Source organism: Nerophis ophidion, linkage group LG13, assembly GCF_033978795.1.
Source record: "Nerophis ophidion isolate RoL-2023_Sa linkage group LG13, RoL_Noph_v1.0, whole genome shotgun sequence".
NCBI classification, from domain to species: Eukaryota; Metazoa; Chordata; class Actinopteri; order Syngnathiformes; family Syngnathidae; genus Nerophis; species Nerophis ophidion.
Window position 1 is genome coordinate 1,550,253 of NC_084623.1, and position 23,918 is coordinate 1,574,170.

General features: G+C 40.6%; 2 protein-coding genes across 2 annotated transcripts in view; both read left to right on the forward strand.

Annotated features, from left to right (window-relative positions):
* Positions 1-7,408: 7,408 nt before the first annotated feature.
* LOC133564070 (integral membrane protein 2B-like) lies at positions 7,409-14,570 on the forward strand. Its single transcript, XM_061918149.1, has 7 exons — positions 7,409-7,642; positions 10,767-10,898; positions 10,962-11,030; positions 12,538-12,681; positions 12,738-12,848; positions 12,919-13,069; positions 13,951-14,570. Exons 1-7 carry the CDS (start codon positions 7,559-7,561, stop codon positions 14,037-14,039), a joined length of 780 nt encoding a protein of 259 aa, XP_061774133.1. The 5' UTR covers positions 7,409-7,558; the 3' UTR covers positions 14,040-14,570.
* Positions 14,571-15,778: 1,208 nt separating this feature from the next.
* LOC133564069 (serine/threonine-protein kinase Nek5-like) overlaps positions 15,779-23,918 on the forward strand; it is a 55,751-nt gene continuing 47,611 nt past the window's right edge. Inside the window, exons 1-4 of the mRNA XM_061918148.1 lie at positions 15,779-15,954; positions 19,079-19,203; positions 19,682-19,778; positions 19,838-19,935. Coding sequence (XP_061774132.1) covers positions 19,084-19,203; positions 19,682-19,778; positions 19,838-19,935 — 315 coding nt within the window. The 5' untranslated portion in view covers positions 15,779-15,954; positions 19,079-19,083. The remainder of the gene's footprint in view (positions 15,955-19,078; positions 19,204-19,681; positions 19,779-19,837; positions 19,936-23,918) is intronic.

Here is a 23,918-nt window from a genome sequence, read left to right on the forward strand (position 1 = left end):
TGTGTTCTATCTTAATTATGCTCTTCACTTCTTCTTTACTGTGCTTAATCTCCATGTTTACTTCTGTTTTAGTGGTTGCTTGTTTTGCGTATCTATCAGCTAACTCATTTCCCTCAACTCCTACATGAGCAGGAACCCAGAGAAATGTTACCACACCTCCCGCTTTATTTATTCTGTAGATTGCCTGAACTATTTCATAAACTATATCTAGTCTTGTTTCTGATGTTATGTTTTTTATGCTCGTCAATGCACTGCTGGAGTCCGAGCACACGACTACTTTCCTAGCTTTGTTTTCCTCTATCCAGTTAACTGCCATATAAATTGCTACCAATTCCCCCGTAAAAACAGATAGTTTATCACTAATTCTTTTATTCAACACTATATTTCTCTGTGGGATAACTGCAGCAGCTCCTACTTTACTATTTATAGTTTTTGATGCATCTGTGTATATCATAATATTATCAAAAAACATTTCCTCAATCCGTTGTTCTATTTGATAACTATTTAAATGTCTATTCTTCAGTAACTGCATGTCTACCTTTGGGTTGTCATACATCCACGGTGGTATTGCAGGAATTGGTACTGTAGGGCTCACTTTAATATTGTCAATTTGTGTTTTTTTACATATATCTCCTATTATCCACCCAAAACTATTCATTTTTTTCTTCCCTTTTTCTTGGCAATTTATTAGCACTTGACGGGTTGGATGTCCTTGCTTGGATCCTTTTAAGTTTGCCCAATAAACTGCTGAGAGTTGATCTCTCCTCATGTCCAAAGGTTTTTCATTCATTTCTACTTGTAATGCTGCCACTGGAGTAGATTTAGTAGCTCCACAACATAATCTTAACGCCTGCGACTGGATCCGGTCTATTTTCTCAAGTAGAGTTTTTGAAGCAGATCGATAAATAATGCATCCGTAGTCGATAACAGACCGAATTAAAGTGATATATATTGTTTTCAATGTTAACCTATCAGCCCCCCAATCTTTACCCCTCAAAGCCCTCATTATATTTAACACCTTTTTACTTTTCTCCATTATCTTGCTGATGTGGGTTGACCAGTTAATATTTTTATCAAACCATATTCCTAAATATTTAAAAACTTGTACCTCTTCTATGTTTTCTCCATAGAGTTTTATTTGGAGCTTGTTTTGTATTTTCCTCTTCGTAAAATGTATGACTTTTGTCTTTCCAACAGAGAATCTTAAACCCCAAGCCGTCCCCCAGTCTTGAACATTATTTACCGCTTTTTGAATCTTCTTTTCTATATAATTTGTATTTCTACCTCTCTTCCACATCACTCCATCATCAGCAAACAATGCCACCTCCACTAACCCTTCCACTTCACTAAAAACTTCATTTATCATGATGGAAAATAGTACTGGACTTATTATACTCCCTTGTGGGGTCCCATTTTCCACTTTGTATTCTCTACTATATTCATTTTCTATCTTTACTAATAATGTTCTACTTGTTAAAAAGTCTTTTATCCATCTGTACATTCTTCCTCTAATCCCAATCCTATTTAGTTTCATCAGCAACCCCTGTTTCCACAACATATCATACGCTTTCTCTATGTCAAAAAATACCGCAATTATACTTTCTTTATTTATTTGTCCCTTTCTAATTTCCTCTTCCAGCTGCACTGCTGGGTCATTTGTGCTTCTTGCTTTGCGAAAACCACTTTGGTAGTTTTTTATAATTTCTTTTGACTCTAAATAATATATTAATCTTTTATTAATCATTTTTTCCATTACTTTGCCCAAATTTGAGGTCAATGCAATCGGCCTATAATTTCCTGCCTCTTCCGGATCTTTCCCTGGCTTGCATATTGGAATTATTACAGCTGTTTTCCACTCAGCTGCTCATTTTCCTTCTTCATATATCCTATTATATAATTTCAAGACCACTTCTTTGCCGATGCTACCTAAATTTTTGATCATTTGATAACTCACCAGGTCTTTCCCTGCCGTCGTATTTTTAACTTTTTTTAAAATTCGAACCATTTCATCCAAAGAAAATGTCATATCCACAGTGTTGATAAAACTATTATCGTTGTCTTCCTTCATTTCCTCAATATTTACACTAATTGTTTCTTCTCTCTTTTGTTTTTCTACATTTTTCAAATTATCATTACTGTGCACTTTAACAAAGGTTTTTGCTAAAAGTTCTGCTTTTTCTTTATTTCCTACCACACTCCGCATTCCATCTTTCATCACATGATTTTTATGTTCTTTTCTGAGCCCTGACATTCTCTTGATCATTCCCCACACCTGGCTTAAAGGAGTAGTTCTATTTAGTGTTTCACAAAAAGTTCTCCAATGGTGTTTTCTTGTTTTTTTAATAACATACCTTACTCTAGCTTGATGCCTTTTATACTGGATCATGTCTTGGAAATTATGTGTTCTTCTCAATATTCTAAATGCTCTATTCCGTTCTTGTATTGCATCTGTGCACTCTTGTGTCCACCACGGCACTATCTTCCTTCTTCTCCCTATACTATTCCTTGGTATGCTCTGTTCGGCTGCTTCTATTATGCACTTTGTAATATCTGTATTTAATTGTTCAATATCTTGATTTATATCTACTTCCTTTAAAGTTATGTCGGTAATTTCCCTAAATTTCTCCCAGTCACCATGATTATACTTCCATCTTCCTTCTATCCTAGTGCTTTCTGTCCTATGATTTATGTTTATGTGAATGACGATTGGATAGTGATCACTTCCCATTGTGCTGTATTTATTTACTTCCCACTCCACCTTTCCTGCTAACCCTTGTGACACTAGTGTTAAATCTATTGCTGTTTCTTTACCCGTGACAACATCTAACCTTGTTCCCGACCCATCATTCACACACACCAGTTCTTTTTCCTCCAAAAGTGCTTCCAATGTATCCCCATTCCAGTCATCCCTTTCACCCCACATTGTGCTATGTGCATTAAAGTCACCACACCAAATAATATTGCCACTCCAGTGCTCCATTATTGTTTCTAGTTGGTGAATTTCTAATTTCTTGCATGGATTATAGAAGTTTAGTACTTTGTATCTTTCTTTATTATTCCATACTTCTACTCCTACTATCTCTAGTTCTTGTTTTACTTTTAATATTGAATAATGCATATCTTCCTTAATAAATATGGCACATCCTCCTCCTTGCCCATCATTCCTATCTTTACGTATCGTTATATATCCTTTTATTATAAAGTTTAATTTTGGCTTCAGCCATGTTTCTTGAATACATATTATATGTGGTTTATTTTTCATATTATTAATATATCCCTTTAATTCCTGTCCGTTTGCTATCAGACTTCTGGCATTCCACTGAACAATTAACATGGCGTTGGATTGTGGTAACATGACTCGGTCTCGTCTACTCTCTGTAGCTCACCTTGCACCTGTTCCCAGGATAATTCTTTTAAATTTAAAAACTTTGCTGCTGCTTTGACAATTATTTTGATTTTCTCAGTCTTGTTTCTAGCCTGTTCTGTACAATTTATTACATAAGCCAGGAATACAACTAGTTTATCCATGGAAATTCCTGTATTTGCTGCCTCTTGTTTTTTATTTCTTGAACTATTTTCACTTCTGTCCTGTTCTGCACTTTCTTGATTTCTTATTTTAACTGCCTCTGCATAAGTAATATTTCGTTCAACTCTGATTTGCTGTACTTCTGTTGCCTGTTTTCTTATGATGCAGCCCCCATACGCTGCTGTGTGATTCCCGCCACAATTACAACACTTGACCTGTTCATTTTCTCCACATTGTCCATATTCATGCTCCCCTCCACACCTTCCACATCTCATTTTAGCATGACACACACTAGCTATGTGCCCATAGCGTTGGCACTTGAAACAACGTACTGGGGGTGGCACGTAAGCTCTAACATAGAAGCTTAGATACCCAATCATGATTCTCTCTGGTAGGACCTCCTCTGCAAATTGCACTAGGACGGATTCGCTCTCAGTCTTTTCACCATTCCTAAATGCCATCAATCTTTTCATCGTAGTGACAGTTCCTCCTTTTATTTCTCTTTTCAGATCATCTAAATTTTCTCCTCTTGGGATTCCTGTCACGACTCCTCTTGCCCCCTTCCGTTCTCCCACTTCGATTTTTTCCTTTATTATTTTGTTGCACAGTTTTTGCAATCGCATTGCTTTGTTCTTTTGCTCTCCATTTTTGCATTTAATCAACAGCCGTCCGTCCCTGAGCACCTTCGCTATCTCCACCTCTCCAATGTCCTTCTTTAATCCCTTAACCAGAGTCATCAAACTAATGTCATTCATATCTTGGTTTGATTTAAATGTATAAATTATCTTATATTCATCCATCATAACCCTTTTCCTCTTATCAACCTCTTCATCGTCTTCATGCACTCTTTTAGTACTCGCCTTTCCTTCACTCCCTCCTCTCCCCTTCTTTCCTCTCTCCCCTCTAGTCCTATCCATTTCCATACTATCCTCATACATCCCGTCACTATCCCCTTCCATCTCGATCCAGTCACAAAACAGCTTATGCTCAACCGCCAAAACAGATTTAGATACTCTCGCCGCCGCCAAATTCACTCCAAATGTTTGGTAGTTCCGCGTCTCTCCTCGTCTGTCGACCTCCCCAGCAAGACCCTGTGCCACTTCCGCAGTAAACCGGAAGCTAAAAAGACGACACAGAAACAACATTAATATTTATATGTAAAAGGTTAGATTTGTATATTTTTGGTTTTTCTTTGGGGACACAAATACGATAAATAAATGCAGTAACTTAAATGTTGCTGACTCGGTGGTAAACCAGACAAATAATGTGACCCCGTACATTAACAATGGTAAATAACAATACAGTCGTATGTGTACTTATCTAATTTCGTATGACTATTTATTGCAATCATTAATATGTTTGTCATTTTGCATTGATGAGTTTATATTTCTCTCACCGAAACGAACAACACTACAGCGGTCTCCCTCAATCACGTGATCAGAGCCGGCTTTCGTTGGAGTGATTCGCTAACAAGATGGCGGACTTCCGCCCTCAGCACAGCGCGTCCGCGACTTCATCAGCTTCATGTTTGTCTTTGGAAGACACAACATCCATCCACGCAGCACGTCGCATGCGAGCTCCTCCTAGAGCTAGTGAACATCACACTATTGCTGGAGGCTGAGCTAGCATTAGCTAGCAGCTAGAAACATTAAAAACAGTAAGATGGCGGACTTCCGCCCTCAGCACAGCGCGTCCGCGACTTCATCAGCTTCATGTTTGTCTTTGGAAGACACAACATCCATCCACGCAGCACGTCGCATGCGAGCTCCTCCTGGAGTTAGTGAACATCACACTGTTGCTGGAGGCTGAGCTAGCATTAGCTAGCAGCTAGAAACATTAAAAACAGTAAGATGGCGGACTTCCGCCCTCAGCACAGCGCGTCCGCGACTTCATCAGCTTCATGTTTGTCTTTGGAAGACACAACATCCATCCACGCAGCACGTCGCATGCGAGCTCCTCCTAGAGCTAGTGAACATCACACTATTGCTGGAGGCTGAGCTAGCATTAGCTAGCAGCTAGAAACATTAAAAACAGTAAGATGGCGGACTTCCGCCCTCAGCACAGCGCGTCCGCGACTTCATCAGCTTCATGTTTGTCTTTGGAAGACACAACATCCATCCACGCAGCACGTCGCATGCGAGCTCCTCCTGGAGTTAGTGAACATCACACTGTTGCTGGAGGCTGAGCGAGCAGTGTTGTAAGCACAATACCAATAGGAGCAATTTGCAAAATGCGCAACTGCATTTTGCAAATTCCTTATAATGCGCAATCTTTTTGCAAATTGCTTCCAGCTATATATTTGAATAATGTGTGGTCCACATTTTGCAAACCAATGGGCGCAATTTGCAAAATGCGCAACTGCATTTTGCAAATGTGTATAATGCACAATTTGTATAACGCACTATCTTTTTTGGCAATTTTGGAAATTGCTTCCAGCTATATATTGATTGTGTTGATGCTTACATTGATTTCACATCTGTCTTCCAAAGGTGTGCTTCCAAATATTAAGTTGATCATTTTGTCCGGTCTAGTTTTGGACTTCTGTGTCAAATAATATCCTGTCTGGCCTTTTTGTGTTGTTCCAATGTAAAAACTAAAGAAATAAACATGTGAATACCAAAGCATTTGTCATTTCAACTCTTTGCTGGGAGAAGAAGTGCTGCATTATCTGACACACATGCAGGGTGACTAGATTTTTGGCCATGACTATATATCTAGAATGAGATGCAAATATTGGATATAAATGCTGTATTGTTAGTTCGTATTGGCTGCATTGTTAGTTTTTTATTGGCTGCATTGCTAGTTTTACAGTGTTACTGTTCAAAATGTTGATGCTACAGTGGCCAAAATAGTAAACATACATGTGAAATAAAACCTTGTTTTTAATGAGTGTTTTATTATTATTATGATTATTGCTCATTCTGGAGGTACTTGTAGAGCCAAGTGTTTTCTGAGGTGGAACTTGGTGATACAAGTTTGATCTAGAATAGAAGATCCATCATTGTTTTGTAAAGTGAATTTAAAAGCTTTCTATTAGACCAAGTATAAAAACCAAACTGTAGTTTTTCAAAAGGTCATTTTTAGGGTTGTTTGTCTTTTGCAAGGATAAGAAGTCACGTAACCCAGTACATAAATAGTATTTAAAGAAAGGAAACAATGCTAATAATAGCTAAGCGCTAGTGGGCAGCCTAGGACAGTTAGCTCTCTTCTGTGCACAAAATGTCATATTTATTGCTTTTTCTGTTTTACTTTTGTAGCCGTAGGTGTAAATGGTGCTTGATTGATTGAAACTTTTATTAGTAGATTGCACAGTACAGTACATATTTCGTGAAATTGACCACTAAATGCTAACACCCCAATAAGTTTTTCAACTTGTTTAAGTCGGGGTCCACCTTCATCAATTCACGGTGCTGCTCTCTTTTATTGTATTTCATGTTTTTTCTGTTCATCCTTTCCCTCTTTTCTCATGTTTTTTTTTTTTTTTTTTACCTCATTTGGTGGACTTTTTCAATCTGCACTGCAACGACATACTATCCACATCGTGGGATGAATAAAATATATCCTATTGTCACGTTGTCTTATTTAGTTTTATGAACACATTTAAAGCAAACGCATTTACTTTCAAGTGAAAAGTATCATAGCGCCGCTAGGGATTTTGGGCCCCATGAAAAGAATCTACATAATTTCATATAATTTCATCATCATTAGGGGCCTCTCTTGGGCCCCTCCATCATGGGCCCCTAGAATCCGTCTCCTTTACCCCCCCCCCCCCTTTTTTTTCCGGCGCCCCTGGCTACAGACCATGTATTTACTTATTCGCGTTATTGTGCTCCCTTACTAAAAAGGGGCGTGCCTTTATTTTGAAATGAAAGCGGAAGTGTAGTGCTACGTTGCCAGCGCTTTGTTTTCACCAACTTGATAGCTCTCAGTCGCGCAACTGAGACGCTGAAGTTAAAGGAGAACATTTTTCGCCCTTCTAGCGACTTTCGTGCTGCTTTTGCCAAGTGGAAGTTTGTGCTTTGTCGTTCCACGATGGTGAAAGTGTCTTTTAACTCGGCCTTTTCGCAGAAAGATGTCAAAAAGGACGCGGAAACGCTGATTTCGGAGGAGGACAAAGTGAGTAGAAAATGGCTAACTTGCTAATGTTTGTGCGACACGTTCTAATGTCTCCTTTTCTTGCACTTCCTTAAATGTCCTTCAAACGCTCTAACTAAGCCCCGGCCTGTCGATCTGAGCTGGAGTCTTTCCAAGTGTCAATTTTATGTTTGCATGTCGTTACTTGACTTGTGACGTCAGCAAGGCGCACGACGACGAAGGCTGTGCAATAAAAAGACGTCCCAAACATTACTGCTTGTGTAATCATCGCAAGTATCAAAGTGGACCGTGTTTTTATTTCATGAGTCATCAAATAAAGTCAAAATGTCGCAGCAAACCTGTCTACTAGACACGATACTGATACCGATTATCTCTAGTCAGGAGGTCCAGAAGTGATATTCATTAGCAGTAAAAGTTATTAAAGATCATTTTATACGTCAGTAAACAGTTGTTTTAACATTATGTTTAGGAAAGGTGGGAGCAGTAGTGACATAATGTTTGATGTTGTGTTTATTAGGTGTGTTGGAACATCATTTTGATTGATTGATTGAAACTTTCATTAGTAGATTGCACAGTACAGTACATATTATTAGTAGATTGTACAGTACAGTACATATTATTAGTAGATTGTACAGTACAGTACATATTATTAGTAGATTGTACAGTACAGTACATATTATTAGTAGATTGCACAGTACAGTACATATTATTAGTAGATTGTACAGTACAGTACATATTCCCTACAATTGACCACTAAATCGTTAAGTCAGGATCCACGTTAATCAGTTCATGGTAAATTTTATTTCAAAATATAGAAAACCTCCTGGGGAAATTGGTCAAAAAATGACCACTCCATTTTCTACACTTGATGGATGTAAGACATTGTAAGGTTTCCTCATGAGGAAAATTGAAATATTGGTTGGTAGGTTGAGGTTTTCAGTTTCAGGGTATCACACTACTCTGCCTCCCTGGGAAAGTTTACACAAAGGTACTGGAAAGGAGGGTCTGGCCGATGGTCGAACCTCAGATTCAAGAGGAGCAATATGGATTTCGTCCTGGTCGTGGAACAACTGACCAGCTCTTTACTCTTCCGGGAATCCTGGAGAAGGCCTGGCAGTATCCCTAACCAGTCTACGTGTGCTTTGTGGTTTTGGAGAAGCCGTATGATTGGGTCCCCTGGGAGATCCTGTGGGAGGTGCTGAGAGAGTAGGGGTAAAGGGGACCCTCTGTACAACCAAAGCCAGAGTTCTGTCCGTGTGCTTGGATGTAGGTCGGATCCGTTTCCAGCGGGGGTCGGTCTGCACCAGGGCTGCGCTCTGTCACCTATCTTGTTTGTGATTTTCATGGACAGGATTTTTAGGGTTAGGGTTAAAAAAGTCAACCCAACAGGATGACAATGAGAAATCTTGATCTGTATGGTCTACAATATTTATTTTTATTTCAATTTTATCGTTATTGGTATCTTCATTGATTTATTGGAGTTGATTTGCATGTAATGTGCAGTGCTACATTTTGGAAGCTCTCTATTTAGTTTATTGAAAATGATTGCATAAAAAGTACAATTCAGGGTTTGCCTTTAAATAATATATGTGAATGTGGTGCACCGTCACGGACCTGAACCTTGAAATGTACATGAAAGTAAAACAATGTTTTGTCGAAGTCACACAAAGTCTGACACTATTTTTAACTGTTTTTGCCAAACTTATGCTAACAACCAACACATATTTCCACCCATGCGCACACTTTGGTCTCTGTGCTTCCCGACACACAATCACCTTTCTTCATGCCCAACTGGTCAGGGACAGAAGTTTAGACTCTTTGAACAGGACTGCATTTTATTCAACAGCAGAAAAAGAAAATGTCAGTAAAAGTGTCTAAACGTTGTCAACAAAGTCCAACAATCCAAATACAGATGTAGTTGTGTTGCAGTGGTACAGAATGGGAGGAGGCCGATACGGATATCTATCTCAGATATCAGCACAAACCTTCCTTCACATTTGTGGAGCCGACACTGGAGGCAAGTCAGGTGCCTTGCTCAAAGACTAGAAGCACATTTTCTGCCATGAGAAGACAACCCCCACACTAACTATCTTGAAGAACATCTGCTGAGGATGTCATCAAGAGATTAGTTTGTAATCTCTAAGAGAGACTTAGACTGACAGCTTCAAACTCCAGCTGCTTCCCATTAAACCAGCAGGAGGACTAGAAAGACTTGCCACTTGCCACCTCATGCTGCAAGGCTAGTTTGTCCTGGTCTTCACTTCACCCGGCCATCAACATGTCTGGCCAGTCACTCCCCGATGACAACTGAACCTGGTCTCCATGGAGACTTCAGTCTTCCCTGATGACAACTGAACCTGGTCTCCATGTGGACCTAAACTGAACCTGGTCTCTATGGAGACCTAAGTCTTCCCTGATGACAACTGAACCTGGTCTCCATGGAGACCTCAGTCTTCCCTGATGACAACTGAACCTGGTCTCCCTGTGGGCCTAAACTGAACCTGGTCTCCATGGAGACTTCAGTCTTCCCTGATGACAACTGAACCTGGTCTCCATGTGGGCCTAAACTGAACCTGGTCTCTATGAAGACTTAAGTCTTCCCTGATGACAACTGAACCTGGTCTCCATAAAGACCTAAGTCCGGTCCTCACCCAAGCAAGAGGTGGTCCTGTTGTGAGGAGGGTGGTGGTCGGTGTATTCTAAGGTCTGCCCAAACCTTGAATTTTCCCCAACAGTAAAAGTGTTGAAGAGTTGCTGCCAGTTGTGAAAGAGAGAAGTGAAAAAGAAGAAGAAGAAGAAGACATGTGGCCACTTGTCGCCTGCTACACCCTGCTCAACTATTTACCCACAAATCCTCTCTGCTACACAGGAAGTAACTAGTCTTCTCTACTTGGTACAAGCCCCTTCCTGCTCAGCTGGCACTACTTTTCGAAAAAGGCTGCACCTTGTTGGACGCCTTGTTACCTGACACACACGCACACACGCACGCACACACACACACACACACACACACACGCGCACACACACACACAATCTAACGTAGTGTTGACCTCCATGACCTTGTCATCTCCAGGATGATACCAACACACACACACACACACACAATCTAACGTGGTGTTGACCTCCATGACCTTGTCATCTCCAGGATGCGGAGGCTGCACTTCCTGTGCGTGGACAGTCTCGGGCCTGGTGCTGGTGCATGTGCCTGGGTCTGGGCCTCATGCTGTCTGGGATGGTGGTGGCCGGAGCCTACCTGTACCGCTACTACATCCTGGAGGTGTGTGTCTGGCACGTAGACCCGAGCAGACCCTAGTGTGACCCGCCTCCCTCTGTCTTGCAGGAGGGCCAGGTGTTTGTGTGCGGGGTCAACTACCGCGAGGAGGACCTGACCATGGCCCAACTGGAGAAGGTGACCTTTTACCTGCCAATACAGTCAGCAGGGATTAGTGCCAAGGAGAATCCAGAGCATGAAAACCCACTTCTGTCCTCAGTCTACTTTTTTACAAGCTTAAAATCATTTAATTAATATACAAAGTTTTTTACATGATTAAAATCATTTTATTATGATACCATTTTTTTCAAATGCTTAAAATAATTTTAATATGATACAAAGTTTTTTTACATGCTTAAATCATTTTAATATGATACACATTTTTTTACATACTCAAATAATTTTATTATGATACAAAGTTTTTTTAAATGCTTAAAATCATTCAAATATGATACAAAGTTTTTTTACATGCTTAAATCATTTTAATATGATACAAAGTTTTTTTACATGCTTAAATCATTTTAATATTATACTATTTTTTTTACATGCTTAAATCATTTTAATATGATACAAATTTTTTTACATGCTTAAAATAATTGTATTATGATCCAAAGTTTTCTACAGATTAAAATCATCTTATGATACAAGGTTTTTTCATCCTTTAAGGCATTTTATTATGATACAACATTTTTTACATGATTAAAACAATTGTATTATGTACAAAGTTTTTTAAGGTCCTGAGTAGTCCTGGGTTCAATCCCGGGCTCGGCATCTTTCTGTGTGGAGTTTGCATGTTCTCCCCGTGAATGCGTGGGTTCTACTCCGGCTTCCTCCCACCTCCAATGACATGCACCTGGGGATAGGCCCCTCCCACCTCCAAAGACATGCACCTGGGGGTAGGCCCCTCCCACCTCCAAGGACATGCACCTGGGGATAGGCCCCTCCCACCTCCAAAGACATGCACCTGGGGATAGGCCCCTCCCACCTCCAAAGACATGCACCTGGGGATAGGCCCCTCCCACCTCCAAAGACATGCACCTGGGGATAGGCCCCTCCCACCTCCAAAGACATGCAACTGGGGATAGGCCCCTCCCACCTCCAAAGACATGCACCTGGGGATAGGCCCCTCCCACCTCCAAAGACATGCACCTGGGGATAGGTTGATTGGCAACACTAAATGGTCCCTAGTGTGTGAATGTTGTCTGTCTATCTGTGTTGGCCCTGTGATGGGGTGGTGACTTGTCCAGGGTGTACACCGCCTTCCGCCCGAATGGAGCTGAGATAGGCTGCAGCCCCCCGCGACCCCAAAAGGGACTAGCGGTAGAAAATGGATGGATGGACAGACAAAGTGTTTTACATGCTTAAAATCATTTTTTTATGATAGAATTTTTTTTCCCAAGTTTTTAAAGTCGGAATAAGACTAATCATCTAGTTCCGATCAGCTGACTTTGTGCTCCAAAAGGTTTCTGCCGGTCTACTTCCTACCTGAGGTATTAGTGTGCTGAGCTCTTGCTGTGGGACTGATCTCTGAAAGGGGGGGTTGGGGGACAAAGCAGGAGTCCTGCACCAGGGGGGCTCTGGTGGCCACGCTGCAGTTGTTTAGTTCTCCTAGCGCTGTTCCAGTCTAATGTGCTTGGTGTCCCAGGTGGACGTGGATCTTCCAATCCCTCTGAGACAGCTGGAGGAGAGAATCCGGGTGCTGGAGAGGGAACAGGTGGCGCTCATTCACGTGCCCGTGCCCGACTTTGAGGAGGGAGACCCCGCAGACATCATCCACGACTTCCAGAGGGTGAGACGTAGACCCTCCAAAGACATTTGTCCCCAGCTAACCTGGTTCTTTCTCAGATGCTGACCGTCTACCTGGACCTGAACCTGAACAGGTGTTACGTCATCGCGCTCAACACCTCAATCGTCATGCCGCCACGAGACTTCCTGGACCTGCTGGTCAATATCAAGGTAGCCATGGTCCATTTTTGTGGAACTTGTCCAAATGTCAGAGTAAGAAGTCTCTCTGCTTCTCTGCCAGTCTGGCACCTACCTGCCCCAGTCCTACCTGCTGCACGAGGACATGGTGGTCACGGAGCGCCTGGAGCACGTGGACCAGCTGGGATACTTCATCCATAAGATGTGTCGCGGCAAGGACACCTTCAAGCTGCAGCGCCGGGACAGGATTCTGGGTAAGACCAGTGAACTTTGACCTCAGGATTCTGGGTAAGACCAGTGAACTTTGACTTCAGGATTATGGATAAGACCAGTGAATTTTGACGTCAGGATTCTGGGTAAGACCAGTGAACTTTGACTTCAGTATTCTGGGTAAAACCAGTGAACTTTGACTTCAGGATTATGGGTAAGACCAGTGAACTTTGACTTCAGGATTCTGGGTAAGACCAGTGAATTTTGACGTCAGGATTCTGGGTAAAACCAGTGAACTTTGACCTCAGGATTATGGGTAAAACCAGTGAACTTTGACTTCAGGATTCTGGGTAAGACCAGTGAACTTTGACTTCAGGATTCTGGGTAAGACCAGTGAACTTTGATGTCAGGATTCTGGGTAAGACCAGTGAACTTTGATGTCAGGATTCTGGGTAAGACCAGTGAACTTTGACTTCAGGATTCTGGGTAAGACCAGTGAACTTTGATGTCAGGATTCTGGGTAAGACCAGTGAACTTTGATGTCAGGATTCTGGGTAAGACCAGTGAACTTTGATGTCAGGATTCTGGGTAAGACCAGTGAACTTTGACTTCAGGATTCTGGGTAAGACCAGTGAAGTTTGACCTCAGGATTATGGATAAAACCAGTGAATTTTGACGTCAGGATTCTGGGTAAGACCAGTGAACTTTGACCTCAGAACTCTGGGTAAGACTAGTGTTTTAATTTTCCTGAAGGAATCAATAAAATACTATCTATCTATGAACTTTGACCTCAGGATTCTGGGTAAATCAGGTAAACCCTGACCTCCTATGGGTAAAACCAGTAAACTTTGACCTGGGGATTGTGTGACCTTAGACTTGAGAGTGAGCAGAAGTGTGACCTTTGACCTGGAGGTGTGTGTTTCAGGTATGCAGAAGCGGGCGGTGCTGAACTGCCACAAGATTCGTCACTTTGAGAACAAGTTTGTGGTGGAGACTGAGATCTGTGAGATGTGATCCAGCATTTCTCTCAGCATACTTTCACTTTCTACATACAGTTGGGCCAGAAACCAAGCAGTAGCAACATCAGTACTACGATAGTATTCAATACTGTAGTGTCAATACTATTGTAGTATTACTACATTAGTACTGAATACTATTGTAGTATTCACTACTACAGTAGTATTCAGTACTACAGTATTCAATACTATTGTAGTAGTACTACGTTAGTATTGAATACTATTGTAGTATTCACTACTACAGTAGTATTGAATACTACAATAGTATTCAGTACTACAGTCATAATACTACAGTAGTGTCAGCCCTGGATGCGACCAATCAGAGCGCTGGTTTAGTATGGTGGCCTCTGATTGGCTGAGGCAACCTCACTATTTAGGATGAATGGAGTGTAAAGATGACTCAACATATTTAGAAGGTTGTTTTGTCCCAACTCTGGAAATACTCCATGAGAATGATTCATTTGTAATTCGTTAATAAACAACATGATGATTCATTTATAATTCAAGAATAAACAACATCTTTCCTTTCCTGCTGGAGCATGAAGTCGCTTCTTTCTTCGTGACATTTACACCGAATCAGCTGAAAAGGACAATAAAATAAGACAAGTACACCAAGACTTGTGGCGCTCCTGTCTTGTGTTCCACTTGGGAAGGACTAGAAATGTTTAGAGAGCAGCACACAAATGTGTTGTCTGGGCACCTCAGGACAACAAGCTCTCATCACAGGGGCATCATGGGAAATATGACTAAGGGAAGTCATATTTCAAAATCCCACATTTGAATGTCTGCCAAATCAGGATGGAATATGTCCTCCGCAGTGGACATTTCTTTTCACCTAATACTTTTTAGATTACACATTTCAGGAAAAACTGCACAACACAATGTCCACTGGAGAGGACGCTGGCTCTCAGGATATTAAGATTGTTGAGGAAAAACTATTAGAAGTCCTCTTGCGACTGTGTGGGATCCATTGTGGATTGAACTTTCACAGTATCATGTTAGACCCGCTCCACATCCATTGCTTTGAGGTCCTCTCCAAGGTTCTCATAGTCATCATTGTCACCGACGTCCCACTGGGTGTGAGTTTTCCTTGCCCTTATGTGGGCCTACCGAGGATGTCGTGGTGGTTTGTGCAGCCCTTTGAGACACTAGTGATTTAGGGCTATATAAGTAAACATTGATATTTGACATAAAAAAGTACAGATAAATAAAAATGTACTTCAGGAAAGAAATGTGAATAAATGAGAAAAGTCTGCTTTTTGCGGTTTTACACAACATCCCAATGAAAAAAGTTTCCATTTCGACTTCTTGTTACAAGATTAAATTTGAGCAAAGTTATGATTTTACCCGGAAAAAGTGTCAATTATGAGGAAACCCAGAGAAATGTCAACTGAAAAGTGGGACTTTGTTAACTTCAATATTTCAACGCCAGGAAGGTTTGGTATTGAAAGCTATAAATATCAATGAGAAGTGTTTAGCTAGGACATCTGGGAGCATTGTGGGATGTGGAATACGTCCTTTTTGAATGTTTACTTTGAACAAAACAGCTGTTTTTGTTTTCTATCAACTATAAATGGTTGTCATAATCAAAAGCTATGAATACATATGCTGCTCTTATTTCTGCATTGAATTAAGGCTGCGTTAAAAAAATACAAATACATTTATGAATGTTAAAGAGAAGAATATACTCCAATCATTTTGAAATACGTCCAAAAGCCCTTTTAAAAAAAGAAAAAAATAAGAACACAAAAGGTTTGCGCTGTAGACAACTACATTTCCCAGCTAGCTTTGCCCCTACGTCACTTCCGGGGCCCGCAATAAGGAATGCTTGTTCGGCGGTAGAATAAGTTGCTGCCTGTGAAGCCCAGCGAGTAACTAGACGAGCGAGTGGAGGAAACATGGTGTAAAAACAGGTAACGCTGATGTTGGAGGACATTCAGCTGCTTCAAAACCCCCTACTTTGTCTTTCTTTACTCAGTGGTAACTTGTTGGAGCCTGCTAGCATGAATGCTAGCTGCGCCTGTTTCTGTTACCATGGCGACGCACAATGTTTCCCCTGATGACCAATATTTATGACAAAGTAACTTTGTAAAGACGTCATTTCAAGGTGACATGCTCTCCTGTTAACAACACGCTACACGTAAGACGCACCAGTAAGATGACGGTTTTGATTGATTGATTGAAACTTCTATTGCACAGTACAGTACAAACTTGTATTATTTGACTGCACAGTACAGTAAGAACTTGTATTATTTGACTGCACAGTACAGTAAGAACTTGTATTATTTGACTGCACAGTACAGTAAGAACTTTTATTATTTGACTGCACAGTACAGTAAGAACTTGTATTATTTGACTGCACAGTACAGTACAAACTTGTATTATTTGACTGCACAGTACAGTAAGAACTTGTATTATTTGACTGCACAGTACAGTAAGAACTTTTATTATTTGACTGCACAGTACAGTAAGAACTTGTATTATTTGACTGCACAGTACAGTAAGAACTTTTATTATTTGACTGCACAGTACAGTAAGAACTTTTATTATTTGACTGCACAGTACAGTAACAACTTTTATTATTTGACTGCACAGTACAGTACATATACAAACTTTTATTATTTGATTGCACAGTACAGTAACAACTTTTATTATTTGACTGCACAGTACAGTACATATACAAACTTTTATTATTTGATTGCACAGTACAGTACATATACAAACTTTTATTATTTGATTGCACAGTACAGTACATATACAAACTTTTATTATTTGATTGCACAGTACAGTACATACACAAACTTTTATTATTTGATTGCACAGTACAGTACAGTACAAACTTTTATTATTTGACTGCACAGTACAGTACATATACAAACTTTTATTATTTGATTGCACAGTACAGTACAGTACAAACTTTTATTATTTGATTGCACAGTACAGTACATATACAAACTTTTATTATTTGATTGCACAGTACAGTACATATACAAACTTTTATTATTTGATTGCACAGTACAGTACATATACAAACTTTTATTATTTGATTGCACAGTACAGTACAAACTTTTATTATTTGACTGCACAGTACAGTACATACACAAACTTTTATTATTTGATTGCACAGTACAGTACAGTACAAACTTTTATTATTTGACTGCACAGTACAGTACATATACAAACTTTTATTATTTGATTGCACAGTACAGTACAGTACAAACTTTTATTATTTGATTGCACAGTACAGTACATATACAAACTTTTATTATTTGATTGCACAGTACAGTACATATACAAACTTTTATTATTTGATTGCACAGTACAGTACATATACAAACTTTTATTATTTGATTGCACAGTACAGTACAAACTTTTATTATTTGACTGCACAGTACAGTACATACACAAACTTTTATTATTTGATTGCACAGTACAGTACAGTACAAACTTTTATTATTTGATTGCACAGTACAGTACAGTACAAACTTTTATTATTTGATTGCACAGTACAGTACATATACAAACTTTTATTATTTGATTGCACAGTACAGTACAGTACAAACTTTTATTATTTGATTGCACAGTACAGTACATATACAAACTTATTATTTGACTGCACAGTACAGTACAGTACAAACGTATTATTTGATTGCACAGTACAGTACAAACTTTTATTATTTGATTGCACAGTACAGTACATATACAAACTTTTATTATTTGATTGCACAGTACAGTACAAACTTTTATTATTTGACTGCACAGTACAGTACATACACAAACTTTTATTATTTGACTGCACAGTACAGTACATATACAAACTTTTATTATTTGATTGCACAGTACAGTACAGTACAAACTTTTATTATTTGATTGCACAGTACAGTACATATACAAACTTTTATTATTTGATTGCACAGTACAGTACATATACAAACTTATTATTTGACTGCACAGTACAGTACAGTACAAACGTATTATTTGATTGCACAGTACAGTACAAACTTTTATTATTTGACTGCACAGTACAGTACATATACAAACTTTTATTATTTGATTGCACAGTACAGTACAGTACAAACTTTTATTATTTGATTGCACAGTACAGTACATATACAAACTTTTATTATTTGATTGCACAGTACAGTACATATACAAACTTTTATTATTTGATTGCACAGTACAGTACATATACAAACTTTTATTATTTGATTGCACAGTACAGTACATATACAAACTTTTATTATTTGACTGCACAGTACAGTACAGTACAAACGTATTATTTGATTGCACAGTACAGTACAAACTTTTATTATTTGACTGCACAGTACAGTACATATACAAACTTTTATTATTTGATTGCACAGTACAGTACATATACAAACTTTTATTATTTGATTGCACAGTACAGTACATATACAAACTTTTATTATTTGATTGCACAGTACAGTACATATACAAACTTTTATTATTTGACTGCACAGTACAGTACAGTACAAACGTATTATTTGATTGCACAGTACAGTACAAACTTTTATTATTTGACTGCACAGTACAGTACATATACAAACTTTTATTATTTGATTGCACAGTACAGTACATATACAAACTTTTATTATTTGATTGCACAGTACAGTACATATACAAACTTTTATTATTTGATTGCACAGTACAGTACATATACAAACTTTTATTATTTGATTGCACAGTACAGTACATATACAAACTTTTATTATTTGATTGCACAGTACAGTACATATACAAACTTTTATTATTTGATTGCACAGTACAGTACATATACAAACTTTTATTATTTGATTGCACAGTACAGTACATATACAAACTTTTATTATTTGATTGCACAGTACAGTACACATTCCCTACAATTAAGCACTAAATGGTAACACCCCAATAAGTTTTTCAACTTGTTTAAGTCAGGGTCCACCTTCATCAATTTATGGTAATTCACGGGGACCCCTAGTGGCGGATGTTTGTCAGCAGAGTTGTGAACAACTAACAAATACTTTTGTCTTCTTGGAGCTGAGATGGACGACTATGAAGTTGTGCGTCAGATCGGAGAAGGCGCCTTCGGTAAAGCCTTCCTGGTGCGACCCAAAGGTGCTGCGGGCGCACAATGTGTGGTGAAGAGGATCGACCTGACTAAGGTGAGTACACCTGCCTGGGCCGGAAGTGAAAGTGCTGACGTGTCATGTTTACCTGACCGAGGTGAGCACATTGGCCTGGGCCGAAAGTGAAATTGGCGACATGTCATGTTTACCTGACCGAGGTGAGCACATTGGCCTGGGCCGAAAGTGAAATTGGCGACATGTCATGTTTACCTGACCGAGGTGAGCACATTGGCCTGGGCCGAAAGTGAAATTGCCGACATGTCATGTTTACCTGACCGAGGTGAGCACATTGGCCTGGGCCAAAAGTGAAATTGGCGACATGTCATGTTTACCTGACCGAGGTGAGCACATTGGCCTGGGCCGAAAGTGAAATTGGCGACATGTCATGTTTACCTGACCGAGGTGAGCACATTGGCCTGGGCCGAAAGTGAAATTGCCGACATGTCATGTTTACCTGACCGAGGTGAGCGCACCGGCCTGTGCCGGAAGTGAAAGTGTCATGTTTGTGCTGCAGATGTCCAGCAGAGAGAAGGAGGCGGCCAAGAAGGAGGTGGGCCTCCTGTCCAGCATGGAACATTCCAACATTGTGTCCTTCTTATGCTCCTTCCAAGGTGACCTCACCACCCAGATCTTCATCTTTTTGCTCCCATTTGACCAAGGATTTGTGCAGATGGCGGCAGTCTGTGCATCGTCATGGAGTTCTGTGATGGAGGAGACCTAATGAGGAAGATCAACCTGCAGAGAGGAGTCTTCTTCGCTGAACAACAGGTGGGGAGCCACACTGTCAGCGCCCACTTCATTAGGTACACATCAAGTCCAATTCAAAAAAGGACTTTCTCACTTTTGATACCATTCCAATATTGGAGCGCCGAGGATTGCCCAATAGGGATATTGATCCTATACGATATGAGCAGGAATCATACATAGTTCTATTATTACCCTGGACAAGTCGCCACCTCATTGCAGACATACAAACACAATCAGAATCAGAAATACTTTATTACTCCCCGAGGGGAAATAAACATTTCCAGCACAATCTATCCTACTCAGTGGCCTAGTGGTTAGAGTGTCCGCCCTGAGATGGGTAGGTTGTGAGTTCAAACCCCGGCCGAGTCATACCAAAGACTATGAAAAAATGGAAGCCATTACCTCCCTGCTTGGCATTCAGCATCAAGGGTCGGAATTGGGGGTTAAATCACTATAAATGATTCCCAGGCGCTGCACCGCTGCTGCTCACTGCTCCCCTCACCTCCCAGGGGGTGATCAAGGGTGATGGGTCAAATGCAGAGGACAAATTTCACCACACCTAGTGTGTGTGTGACAATCATTGCTACTTTAACTTTAACAACACCATTCAAGATCAGACAAACATTACAGGGAGAAAGAACAGGATGGCTGACGAGTCTGGCAACTTCCGGCGCCCCTTACAAAAAAGGTGAGATACAGGTAGGCAATGGGGCGTAGGGGGGTCCAGGCTGAGGCCTAGGGAAAAACTACTCGTAGCCATAGCACACATCACTCTTACATCAACGAACACAAAGGACATTAAAGACATTAAAGGAGCAGAGCTGGTGCAACCTGCCACTTCTACATACAGCTAGGAATAAAACGTGACGAAAACATACACTGGTGGTGGCCTCTGCGGTGTTCCACACCATCATCTGCTGGGGTAGAGAGAGAATGGCCAGAGACAGGAGCAGACCCAACCAATATACACATATATACATACATACGTATATACACATATACATCCACATATCCATACATACATATATACATACATACATGTATCCACACATATACATACATGTATACACACATTTCCAAACAGATATACGTACATATACAGTTAGGTCCATAAATATTTGGACATTGACACAATGTTCAGTATTCCAGCTGTGTACAACACCACTATGGATTTGAAAGGAAACAATCAAGATGTGCTGACTTTGAGCTTTAATTTGAGGGTATTTACATCCCAATCAGGTAAACGGTGTAGGAACTGCAACCCATTTTATATGTGCCTTCCACCTGTTGAGGGACCAAAGGTAATTGGACAATTGGCCACTCAGCTGTTCCATGGCCAGGTGTGTGTTATTACCTCCTTCATTTAAAAAATAGCAGATAATCAATCAAGCAATCAATCAGATAAAAGGCCTAGAGTTAATTTCAGGTGTGGTGTGTTTATTTGGAGTCTGGGGAGGTCATCTCTTAATAGGAAGTCCAAAGAGCTGTCACTATGAGAGAAGCAAGCCATCACTAGACCGAAAAATCCAAACAAATCCATCAGAGAGATAGCGAAAACATGAGATGTACATTCTTAAAAAAAAAGAAAGCTCAGGTGAGCTCAGCAACACTAAAAGACCTGGAAGACCATGGAAAACAATTGTGGTGGATGACAGACAAATCCTTTCCCTTGTCTGGAAAAAACCCTTCACAAGAGTTGGCCAGATGAAGTGAAGTAGCAAGAAAACTACTGTGGGGAGGCGTGTCCGACAGCGAGGCAGGGCACGCCAGGGCCCACTCCAAGATGGCGGCGAGAAGGCGTGGCCAGCGGCGAGGTGGGGTGCGCCAGGATCGACACCGTAAACAAGGTCTGGTGCGTGGATCACCCGCCTGGGCACAATCATCTAATCTCCTGGCGATGTGTAAAAGGGCAGCAGCAGAGAAAGACGGGGTAGAAATAGTTGGAGATGCAGAAGCGGACGCTGAGCGCAGAGACTGAGAGCCAAAGGAAGACACTGAAAAGCAAGCGGAAGAGCGAGCAGGTACGTGGAAGGCTGAAAAGCCACCCGACAGTCAAACCTGCTCGCTCTAATGACAGTCCTCGGTGGTCCATGGAACCCCCCCGCACGACGACAAGAGGCTGTCACAACTACCTACTGTACCAGCAGGTACAGTAGGTATATCTGGGTCCAAGTTAATAATTACAAGTCTCCAGGAGTTGCAGCAATCAATCCACTTTATTTGGCAATGTTTCCAAAGTGCTGCACAACAATATTAAAAACAATATTCAAATATTATCCTTAGCTCCACCAATGACTGAATAAAGAAATAAAACCAATATAAAAATGAATGTGATTAAAAACGATTTTTAAGGGTAAAAGCAATCAAAACATTGAATAGAAGTCAAAATAAATACAAAAAAAAACAAAACACAGAAGACAACAGAGGACCACACAACTCACGTAGTGTTAAAAGCCAAAGAATAAAAGTGGGTCTTAAGACGAGACTTAAAACACTCCACTGTGGGAGCAGTTCTAACATGGAGGGGCAGAGTGTTCCAGAGCTTAGGGCCGACCACAGAGAAGGCCCTGTCTCCCCTGGTCTTAAGTCTGGTCTTAGGCACCACGAGCTGGAGCTGGCTCTCGGACCTCAGAGCGCGCGCAGGAGTGTACATTTGGATGAGGTCCGAGATATAATGAGGTGCCAGTCCATGTAAAGATTTAAAAACAAACAGCAATGTTTTAAAATCAATTCTAAAATGAACAGGGAGCCAGTGCAGACTCAAGAATTGGGGTTATATGCTGGCGTTTCCTGGCCCCTGTTAAAAGTCCTGCTGCCGCCTTCCGGACTAACTGCAACCAGGAGAGAGCTTTGAGGTTAATGCCAGCATAAAGTGCATTGCAGTAGTCCAGGTGACTTGAAATAAAAGCATGCACCACTTCTTCAAAAAGGTTCAAAGATAAAAACGTTTTTACCTTTGCTAAAAGACAAAGATGATAAAACGCAATTGACTTGTTTGTCAAGTTTAAAATCACTGTCTATACAGACGCCAAGGCTGGTGACCTTGGGACGCACATCATTATGCAATGGTCCCAAGTCAGTAAGGGCCGGACCGAAAAACTAAATTTCACTTTTTCCATCATTCATTATTAAAAAATTCTGGGCTAACCAAGCCTTGACGACGCATAGACAGTTAAGAATGGGTGTCAGAGGGCCGTGGTCTACCGTAGGTGTATCTGTGTCCAAGTCAACAATTAGAAGTCTCCAGGAGGTACAGTAGGTGTATCTGTGTCCAAGTCAACAATTAGAAGTCTCCAGGTGGTACAGTAGGTGTATCTGTGTCCAAGTCAACAATTAGAAGTCTCCAGGTGGTACAGTAGGTGTATCTGTGTCCAAGTCAACAATTAGAAGTCTCCAGGTGGTACAGTAGGTGTATCTGTGTCCAAGTCAACAATTAGAAGTCTCCAGGTGGTACAGTAGGTGTATCTGTGTCCAAGTCAACAATTAGAAGTCTCCAGGTGGTGCAGTAGGTGTATCTGTGTCCAAGTCAACAATTAGAAGTCTCCAGGTGGTACAGTAGGTGTATCTGTGTCCAAGTCAACAATTAGAAGTCTCCAGGTGGTACAGTAGGTGTATCTGTGTCCAAGTCAACAATTAGAAGTCTCCAGGTGGTACAGTAGGTGTATCTGTGTCCAAGTCAACAATTAGAAGTCTCCAGGTGGTACAGTAGGTGTATCTGTGTCCAAGTCAACAATTAGAAGTCTCCAGGTGGTACAGTAGGTGTATCTGTGTCCAAGTCAACAATTAGAAGTCTCCAGGAGGTACAGTAGGTGTATCTGTGTCCAAGTCAACAATTAGAAGTCTCCAGGTGGTACAGTAGGTGTATCTGTGTCCAAGTCAACAATTAGAAGTCTCCAGGTGGTACAGTAGGTGTATCTGTGTCCAAGTCAACAATTAGAAGTCTCCAGGTGGTACAGTAGGTGTATCTGTGTCCAAGTCAACAATTAGAAGTCTCCAGGAGGTAC